This window comes from Pyxicephalus adspersus, chromosome 3 (assembly GCF_032062135.1).
Source record: "Pyxicephalus adspersus chromosome 3, UCB_Pads_2.0, whole genome shotgun sequence".
NCBI classification, from domain to species: Eukaryota; Metazoa; Chordata; class Amphibia; order Anura; family Pyxicephalidae; genus Pyxicephalus; species Pyxicephalus adspersus.
Genome location: NC_092860.1, coordinates 66,630,170 through 66,655,529, shown reverse-complemented (window position 1 = coordinate 66,655,529; position 25,360 = coordinate 66,630,170). Strand labels below are relative to the sequence as shown.

Here is a 25,360-nt window from a genome sequence, read left to right as displayed (position 1 = left end):
GCCACCAAAACAGGAGGGAAGGGAAATTTTTCCAATGAGAACACCTGTCCTGGTGGCAGCTGTCCAAGAGGAAAATTTCATAGGTAATATCTTGTACCTGCTGAATATGGTATTACCCTCAAAAAAGAAAAACAATGCAATCACCACATCACAGGCCTAGTAAGGTTAAAAAAGATTACATTTTTGTGATTGGATTTAGTTGTGCTAAGTTTTAAACACAGTAAAATTTGTCTACCAATTCAAAAGATTAACTTTAATCACTTTTTCTCATGGCTGTCGCATGACACATGTATAACTTCCCCACATTTAAATACCTTGACTTAAAAACCAAAACAATAACCATATGGGAAAAAGCTTTTTTTCTCCTTAAATGTATTATATTGAAAAAGGCACCTAATTAAATAAATGGTTAGAGTATGAATGGTAGAGGATTCATACTTGAATTCACTAATCTTTATAAATGCACAAGACTATAATTTTTTTTTTATAATAAACTCCTGGGTGTGCCCTTTACACTTATAGTATACTTATTAACCCCTATTTTACAATAGAGTACCTTGATATTTTGTTATGGAACAGGAAAAGTTCCATAAATGAACTGGCAAAATATTATTATTATTATTGTTATTGTTATTAATAATATTAATAATAAACAGGATTTATATAGCGCCAACATATTATGCAGCTCTGTAAATTATATTAACACTCGTATTAACAATAACAATAACATTATATTAACAATATTATTTTATTGTCAACTTGTCTGGGGCAAAAAAAATATTTTTATCTCATGATGACTAATTTACCATTGGTTACCATAGTCAACAAATAAGATTACAGACTGGAGTAAAAGTATTTGGACATATAATATCATCAACTAAGGAAAGGCTTGCCATCTACTATACTGACAGACATGACCTTTTCAAAGTAGACACATTTTGCACCTCTGTTTCATTCTAAAAATAGTTTATTGTAATAACATGTATATCAAATAACAATAAACACAATTTTTCTCCTTAAATATATGAAAAAATACATTAAATATATATTTTATTTAAAATACCAACTGCATTCATTAAAAATTCAAACAATAAATTACCAATAAATAAAAAATGCATAAATAATGTGACATGTTTAAAATATTATTATAAACATGATATAACACAATATTCTTAAATAGCTATTACTTTTGTAACATTTCTTTCATAAAATAACATCTACTCAATATTCATACTGACATTTTAGAGACAACGCAAGTTTGAAAGTAAAACAATAACAAACAGGTAAACCTGATTACTGCCTGGAATTTGCTGCAGTATGTATTGGTACTGTAAAGATATATTGTAATAATATTTCAGCAGATTCATGATATTTGATGAAAAGGAGACAAAGCTTGTGTTTGTGCCAATTGGAATTATTGAGTCATCTTGCTCAAAAATGAAAGCAAGAATCGATTATCATCAGATGTATTAGGTCACAAAATGGCTTTGGCATATGTACCTAAAACTATTTCATAAAGCTGTACTGCACTCAACTTGGAATGTTCCATCTTAAAATAAAGTATGTAATTCTGCTGCTATTCTCTGTAATTCCATCACTATATTAGGTATTTTTTAGCTAAGGAGACAGTACTCAATTTAAATCATATAATGATTTTCTTCTGATTTATTAAAAAAAATCTCAATTACCTCCACTCTAATTACAGCACAGTCAGCTGTTTTCAATCAAAGAATGTGAAATTGGCTTTTATTTTTGTTCTACAATACTCCTTTTTTACTATTTTTTTATTATTTTTAATATTCATTTACCTTATGTGTAACATTCTATTTCAAGTTTTTAAAAAATGGAACCTTTGTCAGCAGTAAAGGGCCAAAGTGCAGCTAAACAAAGCATAAAGCATTAAACAATTATTTCCCTTGTCCTTATAAACGGGACCTACATTTTTAACACAAAGCATATTTCAAGATATATGAGCCTTAGCAACAGGTAGGCAAAACAAATGTAATAGTCATTTTACATCCAGAAGAAAAAAATATAATGCCGATTTGTTTGTTATAATAATATATGAAAAGTAGTAAAAATGTTCTAGAACTTACATATTAAGACTTATTTACTAAAAGAGTTGGAAATATACACTCAATAAAAAAAAATACCAATTACTTAAATTATTCAATTATGTGAATAGCAAATTCCTGTTTTTTCATATCAAGGTATGATTATATATTCACAATAAACTCAGCTCTAATTTATTGAGTAGAAATGTTTAGCTTCTTCAAAAACCAACCCAATAATCTCATTACATTTTTTTCTTTTCTCTTTCAAGTGTTTGCATACAAAAAAAATAGTACTGAATGTTTTTCAAAATAGTCTTTGGTCACAGCTGCTTATTTGGTTGAAAAAGTATATAACTGCAGCCAGTTACTTTTTTTTATAACAAACTTGCAAGCCAGATTATGGTCAGTGTTATATCAATCAACAGAGTTTTCTTACAATCCATTTGACTGACAGGATAGATGACCTACAGAATTTTTTTTAATTATAGGGTAAGAAGACTACTAAAGTACACACACATTGCAGCTGATTTGTAAACTCAGAACCCAATCAGATAATAGCTTTCATTTATTAATCTTATCTTCTCTAAATAAAGAAATACTAACCCTAACTGGTTGTTATAGGTAGCAAATCCACTTTTCTTTTTTGTTCAATATATTTACAGGAAACATTGTATGTATTAATGTATTATACTGTGTAAAATTGTGTTATTTCCCTGCAGTCTTTGTTAAAATCAGTGCATTAGTTGGTTTATCATTATAAAAGCCCCTTTCTAGTATTGATTTTTAGTAATAGTGCAATATAGTGATAAGTGTAAACAAAAGTTACACAAACTTACTGCCTTTTCCATGACTGTGCTGAATATCAATTTTGTAACCAGAACATTTTATCTACCATGATCACTCATTAATACCAACATAAACATAACTTGGTAAAAATCTAAAGCACCTAAAGTTAGGGTGTTTGCTTATATCAGTTCTAGAAAATATGTTATTATATTATGGTTACGTCTTTTTTAAACACTGATTTAAAAGGATCATACAGAATCTACTTGCACGCTGAAAAACATTATTTTAGACTTTTTTTGTAGCCTACTTTGCTTTTGTATAGCCACTGAATAGTGACTAAACAAATTAAAGTTAGAATATTAAAGCACAAATGGAAACTGCATAAGGCAGAAAATGTTTCATTGTTCTGATGCATGATGAAGTATTTTGTTTAGTTAGAACTCCAATTACCATTTCATTGACTTTCTTGGCACTCATGCACAGTGGCACTTTCTAACAATCATGTCCTCGAAGACCGTAAAGACCAGTTTGCGCTCAGAATTGTAATGCATAAGTACCATGGGGTCATAACTTCCTGGAACACAGCATGGTGCTGGAGTATCTCCATTTATGTGGTGCATTCTGTATTTTATCTGAGCATGCATGCTGGCAGGTTTGTAGTTGTGTGGACAGGATCCATCACAAAAACGCATTTCATAGGAAGATGGATGTACAATCCAGTCACTCCAGCCAATCTGCTCAAATGACACTAATAAGGACTTGCGACAGCATTTCTTCTCACTCTTCTTACAGTCTTCATCCGTGGAGAGGGACCTGGTTCTCCTTGTTTTTGAGTGTGCTTGCTCCTGTGTCTCCACCTCCAATACAAGGGCATCATCTGCTCCCATTTGTTTGCTGCTACTCATAAAAGGTTTGTCCAGGACAATAACTAACTCAAGCCGCAAACATTTCTCAGAGCTTGCAAGCCACTGCTTTACGGCAGTATCTACATTTAATGTCATTATGTCTTTGTCTATGGGTTTAGAATCAAGTAATTTATGATTTTGTTCTCCATTAGCATGGCTTGACTCTGTCACTTTGTAAATGTTCACCATAGCCATAGATGTTGAGTTAGCTGCTGCTGATCTGAGTGCATGTAATACATCTTTGCAGAGTTTTAGCTCGGCCCTCATTACGCTCAACTGCTGATTTATTGTATGTGTCCTGGAGAAGATCAAATTGTAGCGATGACTGTGGCTTCCATGTATGTCACATTTCTTCATGCTACGTTCTACTGTAATACAGAACAAAAATTAAGAACTCTCCGTAATAATACAGTAAACATTTTTGACTCTAAATCATTTTATTATTTGTTTCATAATAGTATATATATTAGGTGTGCATTGAAAGGACTTTAACAAACTATTTTGCAAATTCCTGCTGATTCTGAAAGAAGCTGTTTCACCATAACATTTCCAAACTGATTTCTAAATGGGTTCACTTTCCTAATCGTAGTGTATCTGCCTCCGTCTATAAGTTATTACCCCTTGAGAGTATTTAACCTAAAAAAAATTTCTATTGCAGGGGACACCTGCCAATCACCCAAGTGGGAACTAACTAGATGTGTACAGAAAACCTCCAAGTTGCCCTAATGAATTGGATTTTGTCAACCATTTTAAATAATTCCAGTACCTTTATCCTGAAATGGAAAGGTAATATTTAAAACCAATAAATTAGAAAACAGTTTGTGCAGCAATTATATGTTCTATAATAATTTTAACAAAACTATGACAGTAGTCACCCAGGCGTGCACCCCATGTCTATTCATCTGTAATCTGTTGATCTTGAAAACACCTATGCATAATGCTAAATCATCGTCTTTTCTGTCTTTAACATACAAAAGCCTGTGTTAAAATGAATGTACTACCAGTGGCCAATTTGACCCAATCCTAATTAGGATGTTTGAATGTGAGGCATTGATAAGGAATGTATATTGTACAGATTTTAGGAAGTACACTCCCACTGCCTAAATACTGACCTTGTGAGGTGCTCTTCATGTGATCTGACTGAAGCTGAATACATAGGAATTGCATTAACCAAGTATTTTAAATTTTGGCATACTGTATGGCATGTATGGCATCAGTAGTTCATTGACCGTGCACATTACCCAAAATTGCTCTTTAGATATATAGGTAAGAAAACGTAAAACCAGTTTTTCCTTTTGGATAGAGTGGTAAAAGCTTAGAACCTTTGTAAAACGTATAATACTGTGTCCATGTAGAGAAGATGTTCTTGACAAATTTCAAATGATGATTCTGGCCCCTCCTATTCTTGTTTTGTCCTCCTATTCCTACGTCTGTCAGGAAGTGAGATAAAATCTCCCTAGGGGGGACACATGCAGCAATAAAACAATGAAAGAGGTACTAAAACTCCATTACTCTATGAAGAATTTGTGTTTACTCATTGATTTAAACCTCTTTTTCCTGTTCAGTCTGTTATGAGTACAACAGTCTCACCTTCTATTTTCTCTAACTTCAATTAAATAGTCAGGAAGTAAGGAAAAATGTCCAAAGTGGGGAAAGGCACAATGAAAATGTGTATGCCTCCACTTTCACGTTTTTAGAGCAGTGTTTCTCAGCCAGGGTTGCCCAGAGGTTGCTAATGGTTCCTTGAGCCATGAGAAATGTTTGCCTTTTAGGTAAATTACCACTGACACCAATGATCTTCACCCTGATCAACAGTGTAAGAGGCATATTTCCCAATAACTACAACAACAATATACTGTGAGCCCTGGAAATAGTAATTAAAGAAAGGGGTTCCCTGAAGACCTGGAAGTTATTTAAAGTTTTCCCATGTTAAAAAGGTCAAGAAACAGTTTTAGGCTAATAAAAAAATGTTATCAATGTTTGTTAGTGTATTAAATATTTTGATTCTGTGAGATTGACCCTCTCATTTCATACATTGAGACAAAGCAGAACAAGAAAGAGGCAAGTAAAGTCTGGAACCCCAAACTGGACACTACTTCTAAATCAGAGAGCACATTTAGGAGAGGTCAGCAATAACAGTCTCTATGTTTCTCTAAAGAGAGCTTTCTCATAAATAAAGGTTTTACAGGAACCAGTATGTACTATGTACTTGTCATGGTGCCTGTTATATCACACAAACAATCAGGTTTTTTTGGTGTTCTTTTGATTCACAAAGAATATGCCCAGCTTCACGGCTGGTTTAACACTTCTTTTTAATTGTTTTAAATAAATAGAAATTGCTTTTAAAATGTGTTCCAATGATACCTATTTTTAAAACCATTAGGCTTGGATGGTGTATTCAACTGTGCATTTTTGAAAAAAAAGGATCTGTACCAGTATGTTAGTTTTGTATAATTCATATTTAGTGTATGATAATATTGATAGTATTTTTGTCCTTATATACTATAGTATTCTCCCAATTTTATGGTAATATATGAATGATTTTGCCGTTTCATGTTAATAAATCGAACATTTACATGTGTGTCAGCTTGTTATCTACCTCAAAATTTTATCTGGCTATTAGCTCCTTTTTTTTTTTTAATATCGCCAACAAAATACAAATGCATTTTAAATACAATGTATACAAGCATAAAACACTTAGCATTGATCCAAAGTTAAGGTTAGGTTCCATTAATAAATTCTAAAGGGTATAATATCTTACTCACATTTTGGTGTCAGTATATGCACTCTTCTCTCTGGAGTCTCCTCTTTGCTTATATTTCCCTGCAGCTCTAATAACTTCTCCTGGTATAACCAAAACATTTTGAGCATTTCATCTTTATCTATTTTCTCTGTGATCACAGGAGGTTTGTGTAAACCTAGGCGATCCAATATGCTTTTCTTCACTGCCTCCAGCTGAATCATTTTCTCCTCCTCGCCCACAGGCCTGAGCTTGACCCCAGTGATAGATAAGAGAGTGAAGCAGAGAGTAGCACACCTGACCTTCCAGGGAGAGCTCTGCATTGTGTGCAGTGTCACAGTGAAAGCCTTGTACAGCACACAGCCTGTGAGCTGTCTGAATGAATGAATGAAATTCTCCAGTCTTTCTCCTTTATAGCTTTCTGAACTGCACGCCCCTGGAATCACACTCACTGCTCAGTGGAAGTAAACATTGCAAATACCAAAGAACACTTGTCACTGATAGCTGTATCCATCTTTTTTTCTGATACCTTAAAGATGAAGGAACCGCAAAAAAAGAATAAATGTTTTTAATAAATTACAAATATTATACATGGCATAATATGAAAATATATATATATATATATTTTTTTTGGTATGGGTCATTTTTACAAACATACATTTTTATTATAGTTTACTGGGTTTATTAAGTATCTGCTACCCAGAAACCTAAACCCAGTGTTGCATTTGTCGAAGTGATCACGTTGTCACACTGATGGTCCTCATGAATTATAAGACTGGACATCTCATTTTTGCAGAAAGACACAGTGACATATGCCTTGTAATGAATCTAATGGAGAAATAATTTTACAGTAGTATCTACATTATCCCATTGGCAAATGTAGGTACAGCTTTCCCTCCTTACCCTATCTCATCATTTATAGCATTTATCCCCAAATTACTGACAGTTTTCATTATACCATCTCTAGGTGCAATGCAAGAAGACAGCTGCAATTCAAATATGATTGCTCGATAATAGAAAACAAAAAAAAGTTTCCTGAGGTTGGAGGCTTGTGGGATATTTTTCACTAATATGTGGGTTGCAGCATTAGTTGAACATGACACAACACACAGAAAACAGCAAGGTCACAGAAAACTAAAACAAATCTAAGATTTTAATCTTTTCAATCCATCTGGAAAACTGTCTTTTCTTGCTGATTATTTTATTTAATTTGTTTTGCAAATGATTGGGTATTTCATGTGAACACTGGTTAAACTTTTCTTACATTCACTTTACAGAATGACCTTTTTTTCTTGCAAACCAAACAGCTGTGCTCCATTTAGTCGTTCAGTCTTAATGTCATTTTGACGTTGCCCCTGTAATTGTTTTTCACTACAAAATATCATCAGTCTTAAATGAAACCAAGTGCTATTTTACATGTTGATTTAATCAATCTAGAAAATGTTCGAGATACTGTTGATAGGCCCGCTCCTGTGGAAGTGCCACCATGGTGCCCCCCCATTCATGGTATAAGGGTTCAGAGTGCTGCTTTCTGCATCATCCATAACCTTTCACTGTAAGAAGAAGGTGAGTTTAGAGATATTTCTTTTTTTAAATAAAACTGTCACAAGCTTGTTGGCAAATTGCCAAGGCTGCACAATCTTTCATTTGGTAGCCTAAGATTGTAGGTGAAAGGTCAAAAGTATAAAAAAGGGTATTGCCTTGCAAGTATCTGCAACTGTCTGCATGTTGTACACATTCATTCTGCTAGCCATTGGGCTGCCTGTTAGTTCTACAGGAGGCATGTGCATACTTGATACATGGAAATTGTTTATATATGTTCAATAAATATGTGTATTCTTTGTTAGATCTTATGACTCTTTATTGATATACAGGAGGCTTATTTACCTAATAATGTTTGGAATCCAATTGCTTGCACCAGAGCTTATTTGTATATGTTTATATTGTGTTGGCAAGACTTATATATATTCTAAAATCATTTTTATACTTTAATCATTTGAAAAAACAATTGGCGCAGGTTAGTAATACAAAAACGTAATTCATGATTGTTTCACTAACAAATATTGAAACACGGAAAGGAGTAGATACACAATTTAAAAAGATTGCCAGAAAAAGAAGTCTTGCATGAAAATCTTATATTCTTAGAGTTTGAAACACCCTCTAGTGGTTGACATAGCTCTAACAATGTCAAGGTGATGAGGAAGGTTGAGAAAAAATAATAGTTTTAAATGGGTATAAAAAATTCAGCCAGGATTTGCACAACTTTCACTAACCACACATTTTGTTTTGTTCCATTCATTCCTGGGTACAAGGTGCGTAAGTAGTGGGTGAAAACATTTACAAACAGCCAAATAAATGTACACAGTTCATTGTATGGTATGCTTCACATACATACTTTCAAGTAAAGGTCCAAACAGGCAATTAAAAAAAACTATGCTAACTGGTACAAATCAAAACAGAGGAATTATTGCCAGGCATCTAATAATGTTGTATTTATGATATGAAAATAATATTCAACGAATGTTGTTTTTGCACCAAACATACCTTTTGGACTTTCCTAAATTGGCCAAAAAGTTTAACCTTTTGTCTCATCATACCATACCACATTTTCCCACATGCTTTTGGAAAACTTGATGTATATTTTTGCAAATTTGTAAGGTAAAGAATTCAGTACTGCAACTCTTCCACATTACCAAAAGAACACTATCCCCACATTGAGGTTTGGTTGTGGCAGTATTATGTTTTCAGATTTCTTTTCTTCAACTAGAACATGGGCTTTACTCAAGGTGGCATGAAATTATGAACAGTTCCAAATACCAGTCACTTTTGTCCCAAAATCTGCAGGCATCTACCAGAAAGCTGAAGATGAAAAAGAATTTCACTGTTCAACAAAACAATGATCCCAAGCATACATCCAAATCAGCAAAGGAATGGTTTCACCATAAGAAAACAAGTTTTACAGTGGCCTAGCCAGAGCCCATACCTAAATCCAATAGAAAATCTGTGGGGTGACCTGAAGATGGCTGGCACAAGAGATGACCTTGCAATCTGACAAGTTTAGAGCACTTTTGCAAAGATCAAATATTGCCTGGTCAAGAAGTGCCATGCGGTTGAACTCCTACCCAAAAACTGAATGCTGTAATTTTTTTAAAATTATTTTTATCAAAAGACATCAAGGTACATACAAATAAAATAAAATAAAGTGGTCGTAACATACAGTTCAAAGGTTAAGGTTTTCAAAAACATTTTTATAAGAAAAGAAAAATAAAAGAAGAACAAACAAAGTAACTAATTAAAGAAAAGGAGTTAAGAATAAAAAAAAGAGAAAGAGAAAAAGGGAAGAAGGAAGGGGGGGGAGAGATGGGGGGGGGTTTAAGTGGGCATTGACCAGCTATAGAATCAATCACATCTCTGAAACAGTGGTAGAATGCAATTAGGCATCCATCCCAGAATACTCAGGTATCTAGGAGGGTGGTCGTAACAAATGGCAATATTCCTCAGTAGTGATAAAGTGGATCCGGTGGTACCAAGTCTGTGCAAATTTTTCCGCTTTCTTATCATATCATATCCTCCATGTGATATTTATCAGCAACCCTTTGCAACCAATGTACTACCGTCGGAGGGGCAGTATTCCTCCATAAGGCTGGGATACAGGCCTTAGTTGCATTGAGAAGGTGTCTCAGGAGAGAGTTTCTATAGCACCTGCGGGACATGTCCGAAACATGAAGAAGTGCCAGGGCCGGATTGCCCCTTATATCCACTTCTGTAAGCTTTAAGATAATATTAGCTACCGAACTCCAATATAATTGCAATTTTGAGCATTCCCAGAAAACATGTGAATGCTGTAATAAATCAAAAAGTGCTTTAACAAAGTATTTGTGAGGTACCCCGCCGGCGATCCTGCGTCATCATCGGCGACCCCAGGGATCGCGGGCAGTGTAGGGGAAGCCACTGCAGCAGGCAGCATGGCGGAGCTCTGGCGGAGGGATCTGTTCCAGCCAAACGACAATCCCAGCATCCCTGCGGACGTGTGCAGTGCTGCACACATCCTCAGCATTCCTGCGGACGTGCGCAGCACAGCACGTTCCAGGGCCCTGCTGTAAGAGACATGGCAGTTGGCTGCCTTGCCGCTGAGCAGGGATATTTAGTTTGTATTTGTTAGTCAAAAAACACATCCTATTCAATAGCGTCAGGTGGCACAATGTGATTGGGCAGTCTGCCTATGTAATGAGACCTGTCATTAGTTACCTGTCTGTGTTACAGTCTGTACCTTTGCATGAACTCTGCCTGCCCTGACTTTTACCCCATCCATCTGTACCTTACTTTATCGGATTGACCTTCTTGTGTTTTGCCTCAGCCTATCTGGATTACGCAATAAAGGTTGTTAAAGGAATTCCTGGAGTTGGTTGTGGTTTGTGCGCCCAGGCGCATTACAATATTAGTATTAGTAGTTGGTGTAGTGTGTAAACCTATGCAACCAGCCTTTTGTACATTTTTTATTTTTAAAATTTTTCCCCCAAACAGATTAGTTCATTTTCTAATTGAATTGTACAGGGTATAGGTCACATTAAATTTGAAAGTTTTGAAGTGATTTATTGTGACATTTTAACAAGGATGTATACACTTTTTATATTCATTGTATATCATCAGACTTTTCTTTAGGCTAGGTTTACACCTGCTTGAGGTTGTGGTGTGCTTACTACTTCCTCACACCAGGAACCATTGTAATTCCCTGCGGCAGCCCCAGGGGTGGCAAAGAGCAGTACTAGTACTGACTAGCTTACTGATACCAGCTGTGCAGACGCTGTTTAAGAACCAGCACTGCCATGTAAGTGTTAAAGTGTTCAAGCTGGCAAGGTGCCTGCCATGGGAAGCCACACAGTATTGTGTGATTTAGAGGCAGGTCTAATTTCACCTCAGAGTTTTGAGTCAACAGAATATTTAAAATATTTAACACAAATGAAAATGGTATGGACAAATATGATATCATCATTGACCTAATATTTTGCTCCAAAAATCTTTAAATGCAATTACTGCAAACAAGCTATTGTAATTATTGTAGCCTGTTAACAGGTAGTGTGGCCTATTCTGAGCAAATTGCACCAAATCTTTTAGGTTTAAGAGGGGCCTTCTGCAGGCTGTATTTTACAGTTTGTTTTATCAGTGTTCCATAGAATTTAAATCATGGCAAACAGAAGAGCACATCACAATAGTAAAATGCTTTGTGTTTAGCCAATGTTGGGTGTTTTTAAGTTGCATGTTTTGTTAGACAATCTACTCTGCTAGACAATCCTTGACCCGTGAGCAAGACAACAGTTGTATCAAGTTGGTCGGCTACAGTCCCATGGACTTTAAGCTTCTTAATAATATTTTTACTTGTTGTAAGAGGAATTCGAAGCTTCTTGGTGAAGGTCTTTAATCTTTGTCTTTCACGTTTCTCTAAATATATATGTTCAGTAAGGAACACCAAACAATAGATTGATTGCTTTTCTCCTTTCCAGGTATGCATGGTTGCATATTTTTTTATTATAATACAGTATTTATATAGCACAATCATATTATGTAGCGCTGTACAAAGTCCATAGTCATGTCACTAGCTGTCCCTCAAAGGGGCTCACAATCTACCATGTCCCTACCATAGTCTTTATTATAGTCTAGGGTCAAATTTTTTTTTGGAGGGTGCAGTGAATTAACCTAACTGCATGTTTTTGGGATGTGGGAGGAAACCCACGCCGATAAGGGGAGAACCTGCAAACTCCATGCAGATAATGTCCTGGGTCCCAGCACTGTAAAGGCCAGAGCACTAACCTCTGAGCCCCCATGCTACCCACATGGGTACATGGGTACATGGGTGATACTGAAGAAAACAGCTAGTTTTAAAAATCTCTTTCATTTATCCTATTATACCTTTTCTTTTGGTACCATAAACCATGTCCTAAACATTTTAAAATATTTTTGTAAAATAAGCACTTCTTTATCTTTTTTCATACTTTCTTTGGTTTTCCCTTAAGACAATTGTTTTAATCAGTCACTTTTCAGGAGGAATAAAGCACTTTTACCCAGAAATTGGTAAATGGCTGTATATTTGCCTCTTCAACAGGCATTCTAGTACGATGTTATAACTATACTCCAAACAGAAGAGTAAGAAAAAGTTCAACATTCTGTCAGATAAGATATATTTGCCTTAGTTGCAGTAGTTATAACCAAGACAGCAGGAGACATTCAGGAAAAAAGTAAGAAAATAAAATCCTTTCCTGCTTTTGTTTTGTGTCCCTATTGGGAAGATTTTCTATCACCCTGTGTTCTAATTCAGTTTGAAAGACCGCTTACAAAGAGTTACCTAGGAGATATCATATGCAGTACCTGACAAAATACACAAAGGTAACACAGATTGTATAAACGTTTTCAGTAGTCATACTGCTTGGATTGTGATGGAGGGAATAAATTACCCAAAAAGCTTTTACTTGAAACCAAGTACAAAAGTATGTTAGTCAGTACCCAACTGTGCTGTTGCCAATGCACTAATGTATCTACAATAACAGTAAAACTGAACTCTAAAATACTTGAAGCATCAATATTTTTATCCAGATATTACTGTAGCATACCAGTAAATTCACCTGCTTTTTGTTGTAAATCTGGCAAACCCCTGCTTGTGATGTTGGGAAATTATTCCTAAATATACTAACTATAGGCGTCACTTAAATACAGATGTAGAGAAAGTTCTTTAGGAAGATTATGCACCACTGCACTTACTTTGACAGCTGCAATAGGTTGTAGCTGCCTTATGATGATGATCAGCAAAGTAATTGGATGATATAAAAGACTAAATAGGGTAACAAAGAACAAAACTTTGACAAATGTACAGAAACCGCTTTAATGTTGAAAAAAATTTAAATTAAAAGGCTAGAATGTTGATGAATAAGAATGTGTATAGAATTTTGTCTCCTTCACATAGAATAATAAAGGGCATTTATGATCAAATCAGGTACATGGTTTTGATTTGACTAAAAATTTGCTTCAAAGCTATATAAACAATAAAGAATAAAGCAATTTAAGAATTTGTGTGATTCTCGACTGACTGGACAAATCGTTAAACCTATAATATATATTCAAGCAAACTAAGAGTAAAAAATTGCATGATTTGTACTTTTCTTTTAACACAGTTCCCACAGCTCCCACAACTTTTGTGTTAAGTTTCATTTTATTGCAGCTCTGTTACATGTGACCAACAAATCCCAAGGACTCTATGAATACTATTTATGTTTTGTTGTGTAGCTATGGATACTGAGACTTTGAAAGAAAAAATACGATGTTGGCATGGTTTTGTAAAGCATTGTTTACACTGAATGCACTACATGTCAATGAGATAGGTAAAATTGTTGCATACAGCTTTGAGATTATAGGTACAGTACTAAATCTGTTGCATATGAAACCTATTCTGTAAAACCCATATTAGTCATACCAATAATTAGTGGTAGTTGATAGTTACAATTTGAGTCAATTTCAGCTTAAATGTTAGCTTTTCCAGCCTCAGAATGCCTCAGAAAGCTGCAAAATATCATTTTGTATTCTTCACGTACCAGTGAGGCAAGTCATAGTCGTCCATCATCGGAAGCTGCCTGTCCCCACAGCTATGCCTCAACAACCGCGGACCGCCACCACAAGCACCAGCTCCAGAGCACCTTTCAGGCCAGTTAGATGTTCGCCCGTGTGGGCATTTTTTAATGTCTATAGTGATGACAACACTATGGTCATCCGCAAACTGTCTGCTCAACACTTTTTATTATTATTATTATTAATAAACAGGATTTTTATAGCGCCAACATATTACGCAGTGCTGTAAATTAAATAGGGATTGCAAATGACAGACTAATACAGACAGTGATACAGGAGGAGAGAACCCTGCCCCGAAGAGCTTACAATCTTGAAACGAGGCAAAACCCAAACAAACTTGGAACAAGTTGCATGAGTACACATTTTAAAAAGCCACCACCCGGTAACCTGGCAGGAACATCTGGTCAAAGCACAGAGCTCTGTGCGACCACCTCCATCCAAGAAGCAAGCTCAAACTGCTCGATGTGGCAATTGCACAGCTGATTGCGTTAGAGCTCCTCCCTTACCAGCTGGTGGTCTCCAATGCGTTCCATTACGCATTCCTCTGTGTAAACCCACAGTACATTATGCCTAAGCGACAGTATTTTGCAGAAAAATGTGTTCCTGCTTTGCATGAAGACAAGCAGAGCAAAGGGTCCATAGCCCTGCAGCACTCATTTTCCGGCAAGGTGCACCTGACAACCGAGAGTTGGTTGAGCAAGCATGGAGTGGGAAGATATATTTCCTATACAGCTCACTGGGTAACTTTGGTGGCAGCAGGGGAAGATGCAGCTGCAGCAAGGCCTGCATACCTACCTCCGCCCAGAGCACATTGCCATGCAATTTCCTCCTCAACCTCCACTTCCACCTCCTCCTTTGACTCTTGTGCCTCAACCTCTTCCTCCAGGGACACTTTGCCGTGAAGACCCAGCACCTCCCATTCGGCAGCATCTGTTCACCGCCAGCAACAACCTGCAGTTTGCTATTTCGGTGCACAATTCAGACGTTGTCACGCAGTCCTGAGGTTGCGAAGCCTGGGTTCCCTTAGCCACACAGGCGCAACCATTCTAAGTGCCTTGAGGAAGCAGGGGGACATATTGCTAACTCCCAAAAGACTTCAGCCAGGCAAGGTCGTGTGTGACAACGGGGCCAATCTTCTGGCAGCCCTGCGTTGTGGGAAAATGACACACGTACCTTGCCTGGCTCACGTCATGAAACTGATAGTACAGCGCTTCCCTAGGAATTACCCAGGCCTCCAGCCGCTGTTGCTGAAGGCCAGAAAGTTGTCAGCGCATTTCCACCGGTCGTACACAGCCAGTGCCAGATTGGTTGATTTACAGCGAAATCTCAACCTGCCAGTGCACCGGTTAATTTGTGATGTGGCCACACGTTGGAATTCCACCTTTTACATGCTGCAGCAGCTGGCTGAACAACAGAAAGCGGTGGATTACGTGGCAGAGTCTGTTCGTTTCAGACGTATACCTACACTACCTTTCTTCAGCCCTGGGGAGTGGCTGCAAATTGAGGACTTGTGCACTGTATTGTCACCTTTTGAAGAGGCGACCAGGATGATCAGCAAAGATCAGGCTTGTGTCAGTGACACCATCCCCATCATATGCCTGCTGGAACAGATGATGGTGGATCTCCAACACGACACAGAGGCGGACGCTGCATCAAGAGATGACGTTTCAAACATCATCCCGGACATGCGTGCCTACTGGGCATAGTGCACCACAAATCCAGGAAAAGAAGGAGGTGGAATAGGATGAGGAGGACATTGCAGGCATGGGAGAAGGGGAGGAAAGGGCAGAAGAGGATATTGAGGGTACATAGCATCCATCCACCCAAACACAAGGCGGCATGTTCCGTGGATGGTAAAACCAAAATCCAGGTGGACGACCCTGTGCTGCTGTTCGACCCACAGGAGTGTGGGTCTAGAATGACCTCAGCTGTGGGGAGTTTGAGCCACTTGACAGCCTTCATGCAGGAGTGCATAGCCAAAGATATGCGCATACAACACTTAAAAGCAAAGACTGACGACTATTGGATTGCTACATTACTGGATCCACGTTACAAGCCTAAGATACAACAACTCATCTTGCCCCAATACAGGGGACCTAAAATGCAGCACTACCAAGAAGTGCTTGTAAGGGACTTGTGCTCAGCCTTTCCGGCTGCCAGCAGCAGCAGCAAGGATCCCTATGGCAGTTCCACCAGCCATGGGAGCCAAACAACTGCCTTAGGCGGCATGGGTGGCAGCAGCGGTAGAGGTTGTCTAAGCCAAACTATGCAGGCTTTTTTTCAGTACAAGCAAGCCACCAGTCGTGCAGCAATTGCCAATGACACTCAGCAGCACTACTCAGTCATGGTGCAGGAATACCTGAGCTCTACGTGGGACATCTGCAACCTGCAAAGCCAGGACCCACTGGGCTACTGGGTATCCAAGCTTTAGCAGTGGCCGGAGCTGGCAGAACATGCCATTCAGATCCTTGCCTGCCCAGTCACAAGTGTGTTATCTGAAAGAGCGTTCAGTGCAGCTGGGGGCGTAGTGAGTGACAATGGGATTCGGCTCTCCGCAGAAAATGACGACCGAGTCACTTTTATTAAAATGAATAAGGCTTGGATTGGCAATGACTTCAACACCCCCTCTGCAGAGTGTACTGATTAGTCCTCAACTGCTGCACGGCCTGCTGACACCTTGATGGGAAAGCACATTCACAGCCTTCTGCATCTCCTTCTACTCCTCCCCCTCGTGGCCCTCTACCTCTACTCTGTCTCTGAGGTCTATAACTTGCAATGGAGCTGTGTACATTTTTTTACTGAGCACCTCCCTCAGGGCCCTCTGCCCTTATCTACTTTGAGGCCTATATCACTTGTAATGGAGCTGTGTGATTCATATTTAAATATTTGTATTTTTAGTAGAGAAATACATACATTTTCTGTCCTTTTGGATAGATAGCAAGTGGTATCAAAAATAAATATCTGTATTTTTTTTTACAGACATACAGAAGGTTTTCTGGCTTTTTTAATAGCAAGTAGGATCAGAATTAAATATCTTTATTTTTTTTTACAGAAATACAGAAATGTTTAATTTATTTTGATAGATAGCAAGTGGTATCAGAATTAAATATCTATATTTTTTTACAGAAATACAACATTTTTTCTGTTCATTTTTATAGATTGCAAGTGGTATCAGAAATAAATATTCATATTTTTTTTACAGAAATACAGAATTTTTTCTGTTTATTTTGATAGATTGCAAGTGGTATCAGAATTAAATATCCATATATTTTTTTTACAGAAATACAGACATTTTTCTGTTTATTTTGATAGATAGCGAGTGGTATCAGAATTAAATATCTGTGTTTTTTTACAGAAATACAGATTTTTTTCTGTTTATTTTGATAGCAAGTGGTATTAGAATGAAATATCTGTACATAATTGTTTCTGTTTATTTTGATAAATTGCAAGTGGTATCAGAATTAAATATCTGTATTTTTTTTACAGAAATACAGAAATTTTTTTGTTTATTTTGATAGATGCAAATCTCTGTCAGGAGTGGTAAATGCAGGCACGCTCTGGCCTTATATAGGCCAATGGCTGCCTGTGTGGCATGCAGTGGCAGACCGCCGATCAGCTGCCTGCCACAACAAACATGGAGGGGAGCATCCCTGCTGTTATTGGGGGGCCCTAGGCATCATGGGGGAAGTCCCTAGGCATTGTGGGAGGGTCGAATTTGGGGCGTCGAATCCAACAAAACTCGGGTCGGTCAACCCGACCCCAATTCGAACAGCCATATTCGGGTCGAGCATTAGGACAAACCCAATTCAAACAACAACACTAGCAGAGAGCGATTATCAATATGCCCTGTTCTGCTACTGCTAGTCAGTGACAGTGTAGATTTTTTAAAAAAAAGAATTTTATTACACACAAGCAATTTTTCCAATTGTTTCTCATATAATTCTCATACAATGTTCCCATAATTTCAATGTTATTCAAGAAAAATCACTTTATTTTTTTCCATTCACATTGTCATTAATAAAATTGTCAAGTCACATCCTCCATTCAGCTCTTAGAAGGGTAAAGAATTTTTGACTTCACCTTTTTTCTTCTACTCCTTCTTCATCTTGTGGTAGTCCTTCCTTGGAGAATGTTTGGCCAGGAAACAGAAGCCATCTTTTGGTAAGTGAAGTTGGTGGAAGCCAACTTTTGAAGTGTGCTCAGAGCCATTGTAAGATACCAAACAAACATTATTTTGTGTGGCCCCACATTGGACTTTTTTATAGACGCAGGGAATTGTAGTATCGGTGCTATTTCAGTTTCAACTTTGTCTAAGTTTTTAATTTTGTCCCACTGTGTACTTGAGTTTGACACCCCTGATCTAGACAGTTTGGGCAAGAGAAGTTATATAGTCAGCAAGTTGCTTTCTGCCATGCAACAACAAACTGAACACTAATTCTTCCCCTGCTACCTCTGAATTAGCAATGTGGTTACTGACAAAGGGACCAATATTGTGGCTGCACTGAACCTTGGCAAATTCACTCATGCATCGTGCTTTACACAAATGCTAAACCTGATGGTAAACAAATTTCTTAAAATGGTTCCCTGGCTTGGACTTGATAAGAAAGGTCCGTGTCTCAACTGGATGTTCAGTTTAAATCAACTAAATAAATTTCTAGGTGCATTAAACTTTAATATGATGACAGCCTATTTCATGCCAGCATATTATAGAAAGGAACCCTTGGTTTTGGTTTATTTCTAAAAATCACACTATCACACAAGCTCTCTAATCAATGGTAAAAATGAGCTTTGGGTATTGCATATTTATAGGTTTCATTTAGCTGGCAGCGTGGGTGATCTCCTACTTTCTTTCACAGAGCAAGATTTCTTTATGTTATGCTGGCAGGGTACAGGCTTTATAATCAACTATTATTTTGTTTTGATACACCTGAAATATATTTAGTAAATTTAGGTTTAATAAATTTAAATTTGAGGTATACCAAGAGAAAATAAAGTTGCATCTTTTTAAGGCATTACAAATAGAGAATAACAATAACATAACTGTTCAAGTAGAATGGCTTTTCAATGTATCAGCATAGTGATCAAGTGTTATTAAAGAACACACTTACTGTCAGTGTGAACAAGACCATCACAGAAAATTACAATCTAAACAGTAAATATATAAAGCAGGAAGTGGCGAACGGTGTCCTTTGTCCCAGCTCCACAGCTGAGGAGAAACTGTTTTGGGGACAATGTCATTTTAGGACAGCTGCCTGGCCATTTCCATAGCCTTAAATAAGGTACGAGGGGGTGCTGAGAAGTTCCTGGCTTTGCCCAGAAAGAAGAAAGCCATAGTTATGAAATAACAAATGTATTCAAAATATTCCCCCAAGACTGATGCACTTGGTTCTAGACCAAGATGCCAGTTACCAAAGCCGTCCAGGCTTCATCTCAGGGTTCTCCGCCTCCTCCTCCTGCTGTTGCTGCTGTCGCCTGCCCAGTACTCCATTCACAAAAATTGTATTACACACTTCTGGGTGTCATTGATGATGCACTACACCCAGGTCGAGATGCCAGTTACCAATGTGGTCCCCACTCCATCTCAGGTCCTACCGCCTCCTCCTCCAGCTGTTGCTGTTGCCGCCTGTCAGTGCTCTATTCACTAAAATAGTAGACTTTTGGGTGACATTGATGATGCACTACACCCAGCTCTAGATGCCAGTTACCAATGCCGTCTACGCTCCGTCTCAGGGACCACTGCCTTCTTCTCCTGCTGTTGCTGCTGACGCCCGTCCAGTACCCCATTCACAAAAATTGTATTACACATTTCTGGGTGACATTGATGATGTACTACACCCAGCTCTAGATGACAAATACCAATGCGGTCCCCACTCTGTCTCAGGGCCCACCGCCTCCTCCTGCTGTTGCTGCTGCCGCCTGTCAGTACTCCATTCACTAAAATTGTACACTTCTGGGTGACATTGATGATGCACTACACCCAGCTCTAGATGCCAGTTACCAATGCGGTCCTCACTCCATCTTAGGGCCCTCCGCCTCCTCCGCCTGGTGTTGTTGCTGCCGCCTGTCACGGCTCCATTCACTAAAATTGTACACTTCTAGGTGGCAATGAAGATGCACTACACCCAGCTCTCCATGACTCTTACCAATGCAGTCTCCCTGGCGATAGCTTACCAGAGGCCACACACTGCTACTGCTCTCGCTGACCTACACTCCGTCTCTGGTCCTCCATCCTTTTGCCTAATGTCACCGCACTACTTCTCCACAACTTTATGGGTGGCATTCCTAACACATGTCATCCAGGTCATGATGCCAGCTAGCAATGATTATTATTAATATTATTATTATTATTATTATTATTAATAAACAGGATTTATCTAGCGTAAACAAATTACGCAGCTATATAAATTAAATAGGGGTGTGTACATTAAAAAGCAATGCATTCTTCTGCTGTTGTGACAGCAGAGACTGTTGCTAGTGGGTTTAGTTCACCCTTTCTCAATGTCCTAATGTTTATGCTGCCTTCTGGACGCTGTCAATCACGCAAAAATCCTATTTGCCTGCTGTCACTTTGCCTGCCATTTTCTGGAAAACCACAAGGTCTTTTTTAACTTTTGTACTTTTTTCCTTTTTGCCACTGTTGTCTTACACTTACATAGCAAAGTATGTGGTGGTTCTAAGATGTATAGAGGCTTTGCTATTAATGTTTAAAGTCAGTCCATTGACTTTATTGTATTTTGCAAAATAGATTCGCTGAAATCCACAGAAATTCAAAATTGCAAAATTGTCAGAGGCCTTCTCGCTCATCCCTATTTGGGACCCACATGAGGCAATTTTCAGCCCCTCTGTTTCTGCTGCCTTTCCTCTACGTCTGTTTCGGAACTGCTGCTAGCCCTTACACGTACCGTTGTTCTAAGGTGACATCACGGTCATCATCATCCTCAATTTCATCCAAGCCAACCTCTGTAAATGCAGCCACTGATGGAGAACCCTCGCCCAGCATATGCTGACCACACTGTCCAATGGTCTCAAAGTTTGCCTCCTGCTCTGAAATTTTCAATGACAGATCCTCAGGCTGTTCGTCAAACAACAAGGGAGAGTCATCAGGAGGTACAGGCACATTAGCCAGGCTAACTCCTGTCTTTGCTCCTGTCACAGCTGTGCTCGTTGCTGCTGCTGCTACTGCAGAAGAACAGCCTGCTGCACTTGAGGCCCCTGAGACCCAGTCCACAATACTCTCCACATGATGTGGCTGTATGATTGTAGTATGCCCCCTGCCAGATGCGGCAGGTTGCCCAACACCACGCCTTCCCCTGCGTATACCGCTCATCTTTTACTTATTCGGAAAACAATTCACCTGTAACAAAAATAAATAATAAATAGCAAGTAGTATCAAAATTAAATACTTGTATTTTTTTGAGAGAAATACAGAAATTTTTCTGCCTTTTTTGATAGATAGCAAGTGCTATCAGAATTCAATACCTGTATTTTTTGGAGAGAAATACAGACATTTTTCTGGCATTTTTGATAGATAGCAAGTGGGATCAGAATCAAATATCTGTATTTTTTTGGGGGGAAATACAGAATTTTTTCTGGCTTTTTGGATAGCAAGTGGGATCTTTCAGGGTGCTTACTGAAACCATCACAGCAACCTGCTTCATGCAGACCACCCTATTCAACATCCACATGTAATACTGAGCCCCCATAAAAAGGATTGAAATCCAATTGAATTAAAGGGATGGGCCAGGGACATTCAGGATGGAGAAAAGCACTAGATTAGTGATGGCGAACCTTTGTTAGACCGAGTGCCCAAACTGCAATCCAAACCAATTATTTATTGCAAAGTGCCAACACTGCAATTTAACCTGGATACTGAGGTTTAAATTTAGAAAAAACAACTCATACATTAACATCTTTTGTCTCAACCACCTGGGCGGTTACCCCGAGCCTGGTTCGGGGTAAGAAAACTTGCTGAAAGCGTTTACCCCGAACCAGGTTTAGGGTAGCTAAAAATAGAAACAAGAGTTACAGTGCAGTCTGATTGTCATACAACATTGTATGGAAATCGGATTACAACCGGGTTTCCCAGTGATGTCAGTGCGGGCGGGAGGTGGGACGGGAAGTTCAAATCATTTTGTATTGGATTCAATACAAAAAAGCTGTATTGAGTCCAATACAAAGAAATCTTTATATAATATATATATTATATAAGATACTGTACAGTTACATTACATTATACACTATTTTTTTTTTGTTTTATAAATTTTTATAAAACATTTTTTTAAAGTTTATTATTAAATTTAATAAATTTTGGACATATTTCAGTCAGTTATGCCTAAGAATTGTAGCCCACAATCTAAAATAAATTTCCATGCAAAAAATGTAACGCTTCTTGATCTATAATGCAATGGAACTGAATGACTTCATATTTTGTTTAATTAACAAAGCACTGTATGAAACCAAATGTTGCCCCCACTATAGAAGGTGCTTCATCACTAGTAACTGAAACTTCTTCTAGTCTTATGTCTTGTGACAAAAAAGCCTCCATCACAGCATTGTGGATATCTATCCCCTTTCAGGCAAAGACACCAGTTTCACCAGCTCTTTTCTCTTGATGTCACCAACAGCATAACGCAAAATTCTTGCTAGCCTTGCATGATTATTTTTTATCTGTGCTTTCATTCAAGCACATGGAGTAACAGGCTGCGTTTTGTAAGTCAGTGGTGAGCTGCTGACTAACATCACCTGCCAAGCGCTGGACATGATCTTTAACAGTATTTCTGCTAAGTGGCATCTCAGAGATGCGTTGAATAGCTTTATCCTTGTTTGGGAAATCATGAAAAAGGGAATTAATCCCAGACAACATGGCAATTTTGATAATATCCCCATCAGACAGGGGCTTACCATGTTTTGCTATGCACAGTGAAATTTGAAAACTGGCTGCTGTCAGATGATTTGTTCTAGAAAGATAGTTGCAGCAGCTAAGATACTAGGAATGATATTTCCTCAATTTCCCTTTAGGAAACTCTTTTCTTTCAGTTTCTGCTGTACTCATTTTTGGGTATTCAAGATTTGGAGTCTACAAAAACACAAAATTAAAAAAAAAATATTAAGCACCATATACAGATCTATCCCTATACCAAAAATAGCTAACACTATTGGTTAACACTAAAGAAATGCATATTCCCTGAATAACCAATCTATGGCAGTGATTCTCAGCTGGGGTTCCTTTTGAATTTGCTGACCACCAACGCAAGGGGACAATGTTCCACTGACCACCAGATTTTGGCCTGCTCTGAAAGGGCATCTGAGTGCATTTCCTACCTTTGATGCACCTCCGCTATACATGCGTTGGACCTATTTCTTGGGGACTTTGCATAAATAAGATGAAGTAGAGGTGTAGCGTACATTTCCCATACACAGAAGGCGTGCAGACCTCGATCATCCATACAAGCTCACATTTTCCTATTAGAAGGAGCAAAACAACAAAGTTCCCCTTGACAATCCCAGTACAATGAGTGCCATGTGTGTCCTGTCCTCTCATATAGCACACACACAGACCATAGAGAGCTGAACCCTGCACACCAACCTATCCCAGCACACCAAGTATTACGCAGGTCATGTGAACGCAACCTGCTGCTAAGCAATGATATTTTAACCTTTTGTGTACTGGACACACAGAACAGATGTCAATAATTGTGGATGTCATTTATGCAATGTACAGCAACCACTCTCTAAAATAGTGCCAAACCATAACCCGACACCAGCAATGAGCACCAACCTAATAAGACTATAAACTGATAACAACATAATAAGAGCCCACTGGATCAAGCCAATGGTCCCTCTAGTCCAGCTCATGTATCTCATGATGACCCACATTTATAATAAGGAGGTAGCATAAACCCATCAGGGCTAGTAACCTGTGATGGACTTTTCCTCCAGCACATACCCATCAGGGCTAGATGTCATCACAGTGCAGAATTACCGCCTTCATTTATTTCGATAAGTAAGACATTGTCACTAAGACAGAAAATGATCAACATCTTCCTAGTAGGGTGCGGACAGCAAAAATATTAATAAAATAATAATAATAGTAATATTAATAGTAATAAATAATATTAATATCTCATATTACAGGAATGCAGGGAGTTTTACTAAACACATTCCAATTGCATAGAAATGCAGCACATTGCATACAATTTTTTTAAAGCACTGTGGACAGCAACACACAGTTACAGGGTAGCCATGACATTCAACAGGCACTTACCTTCTACCACAAGCTTTGTTGTTACCTGGTTCTGATTGGGTATAGCAAATTGGTACTTTTGTCCCTGGGCTGTATAGGTCTGTTCAGTGCATCTCTGTTCTGTGTCTTCAGCGTTCATATTGTACTTCCCATAACTAGGACAGAGCAAAACAAGATCCCCCTGGCTACCCCCTCCCTCACTTTCTCTCTCCTTCTGTACTTTCACCCTTTCTATTCTGGATCAAGACACATCAGCTTCAATACACATCAGCTGCCTCTCCTCCCCACAGCTTGGAATTCTGAGGGTTAAATGATGACCCTGGAGAATGGAAATTTCACAGCCACCGGGCTGACAGAGGGACAATAGCACAGCCAATAGGAGGCCAGCCGAGGTGGGGAGCGCATGCCCACAGAGAAGATTCTGAGTGCCCCCTCTGGCGCGCGTGCCATAGGTTCACCACCACTGGGCTAGGTGATCCTGAATTGCTCCAGGTTTTAATATACACAGTATACAGCTGACAGTGTGCAGTAAAATGTGAGCAATATCAGTACAATAGAGGAGCCTGTACATCCGTGAAAGACCAAAGATAAGGTTGGAATTCAGCTTCAACAATTGATACTTCAGCTATGAGTGCACCTAAACTCTCACACCCCCGGCACATCCTACAACTTAAATAAGGAATACCAATACAGACACCTAATAGCCACCAGCTATATGTAAATCAGCAATGCCATATTTAATATATTGTTTAGGTATGCATAAATAAGCATTTAAAGCTATTTTTTTTCAGAGAACAAGATTATAGGAATTAGGTATAGTCACCAAAGTGGATTTTATGACAATTACTTATTTCTAGTGATCTGTGGTGCTGTAAAAATGCAAGGCATGAACAATGTCCTCAGAGTGACAGTGACATTCAACTAGTATGTCTGACATGTTCTTGGCATCTGAATGATGCCACAATCAGTGGGAACACATATCCTGAACTGGTTTCCATAACAGTTTGTTTTGGATTTG

General features: G+C 38.3%; 1 protein-coding gene across 2 annotated transcripts; it reads right to left on the bottom strand.

The window, feature by feature from the left end:
- Positions 1-1,032: 1,032 nt before the first annotated feature.
- GDF15 (growth differentiation factor 15) lies at positions 1,033-24,639 on the bottom strand. Of its 2 annotated transcripts, none has more exons than XM_072405026.1 (3): positions 24,364-24,639; positions 6,511-7,014; positions 1,033-4,113 (listed from the first exon to the last, which is right to left on the bottom strand). In XM_072405026.1, the coding sequence occupies exons 2-3, from the start codon at positions 6,806-6,808 to the stop codon at positions 3,314-3,316; spliced, it is 1,098 nt and encodes a 365-aa protein (XP_072261127.1). In that variant the 5' UTR covers positions 6,809-7,014; positions 24,364-24,639; the 3' UTR covers positions 1,033-3,313. The 2 variants fall into 2 exon arrangements, with proteins under 2 accessions (XP_072261127.1, XP_072261126.1); XM_072405025.1 differs by lacking the exon at positions 24,364-24,639 and adding an exon at positions 23,421-23,556.
- Between the last annotated feature and the right edge of the window lie 721 nt (positions 24,640-25,360).

Coding starts and splice junctions, on each gene's coding strand:
- GDF15 (XM_072405026.1), bottom strand. CDS start 6,808: ATGCAGAGCTCTCCCTGGAAGGTCAGGTGTGCTACTCTCTGCTTCACT. Junction 4,114..6,510: donor GCATATACTGACACCAAAAT/GTGAGTAAGATA, acceptor TCTGTATTACAG/TAGAACGTAGCATGAAGAAA.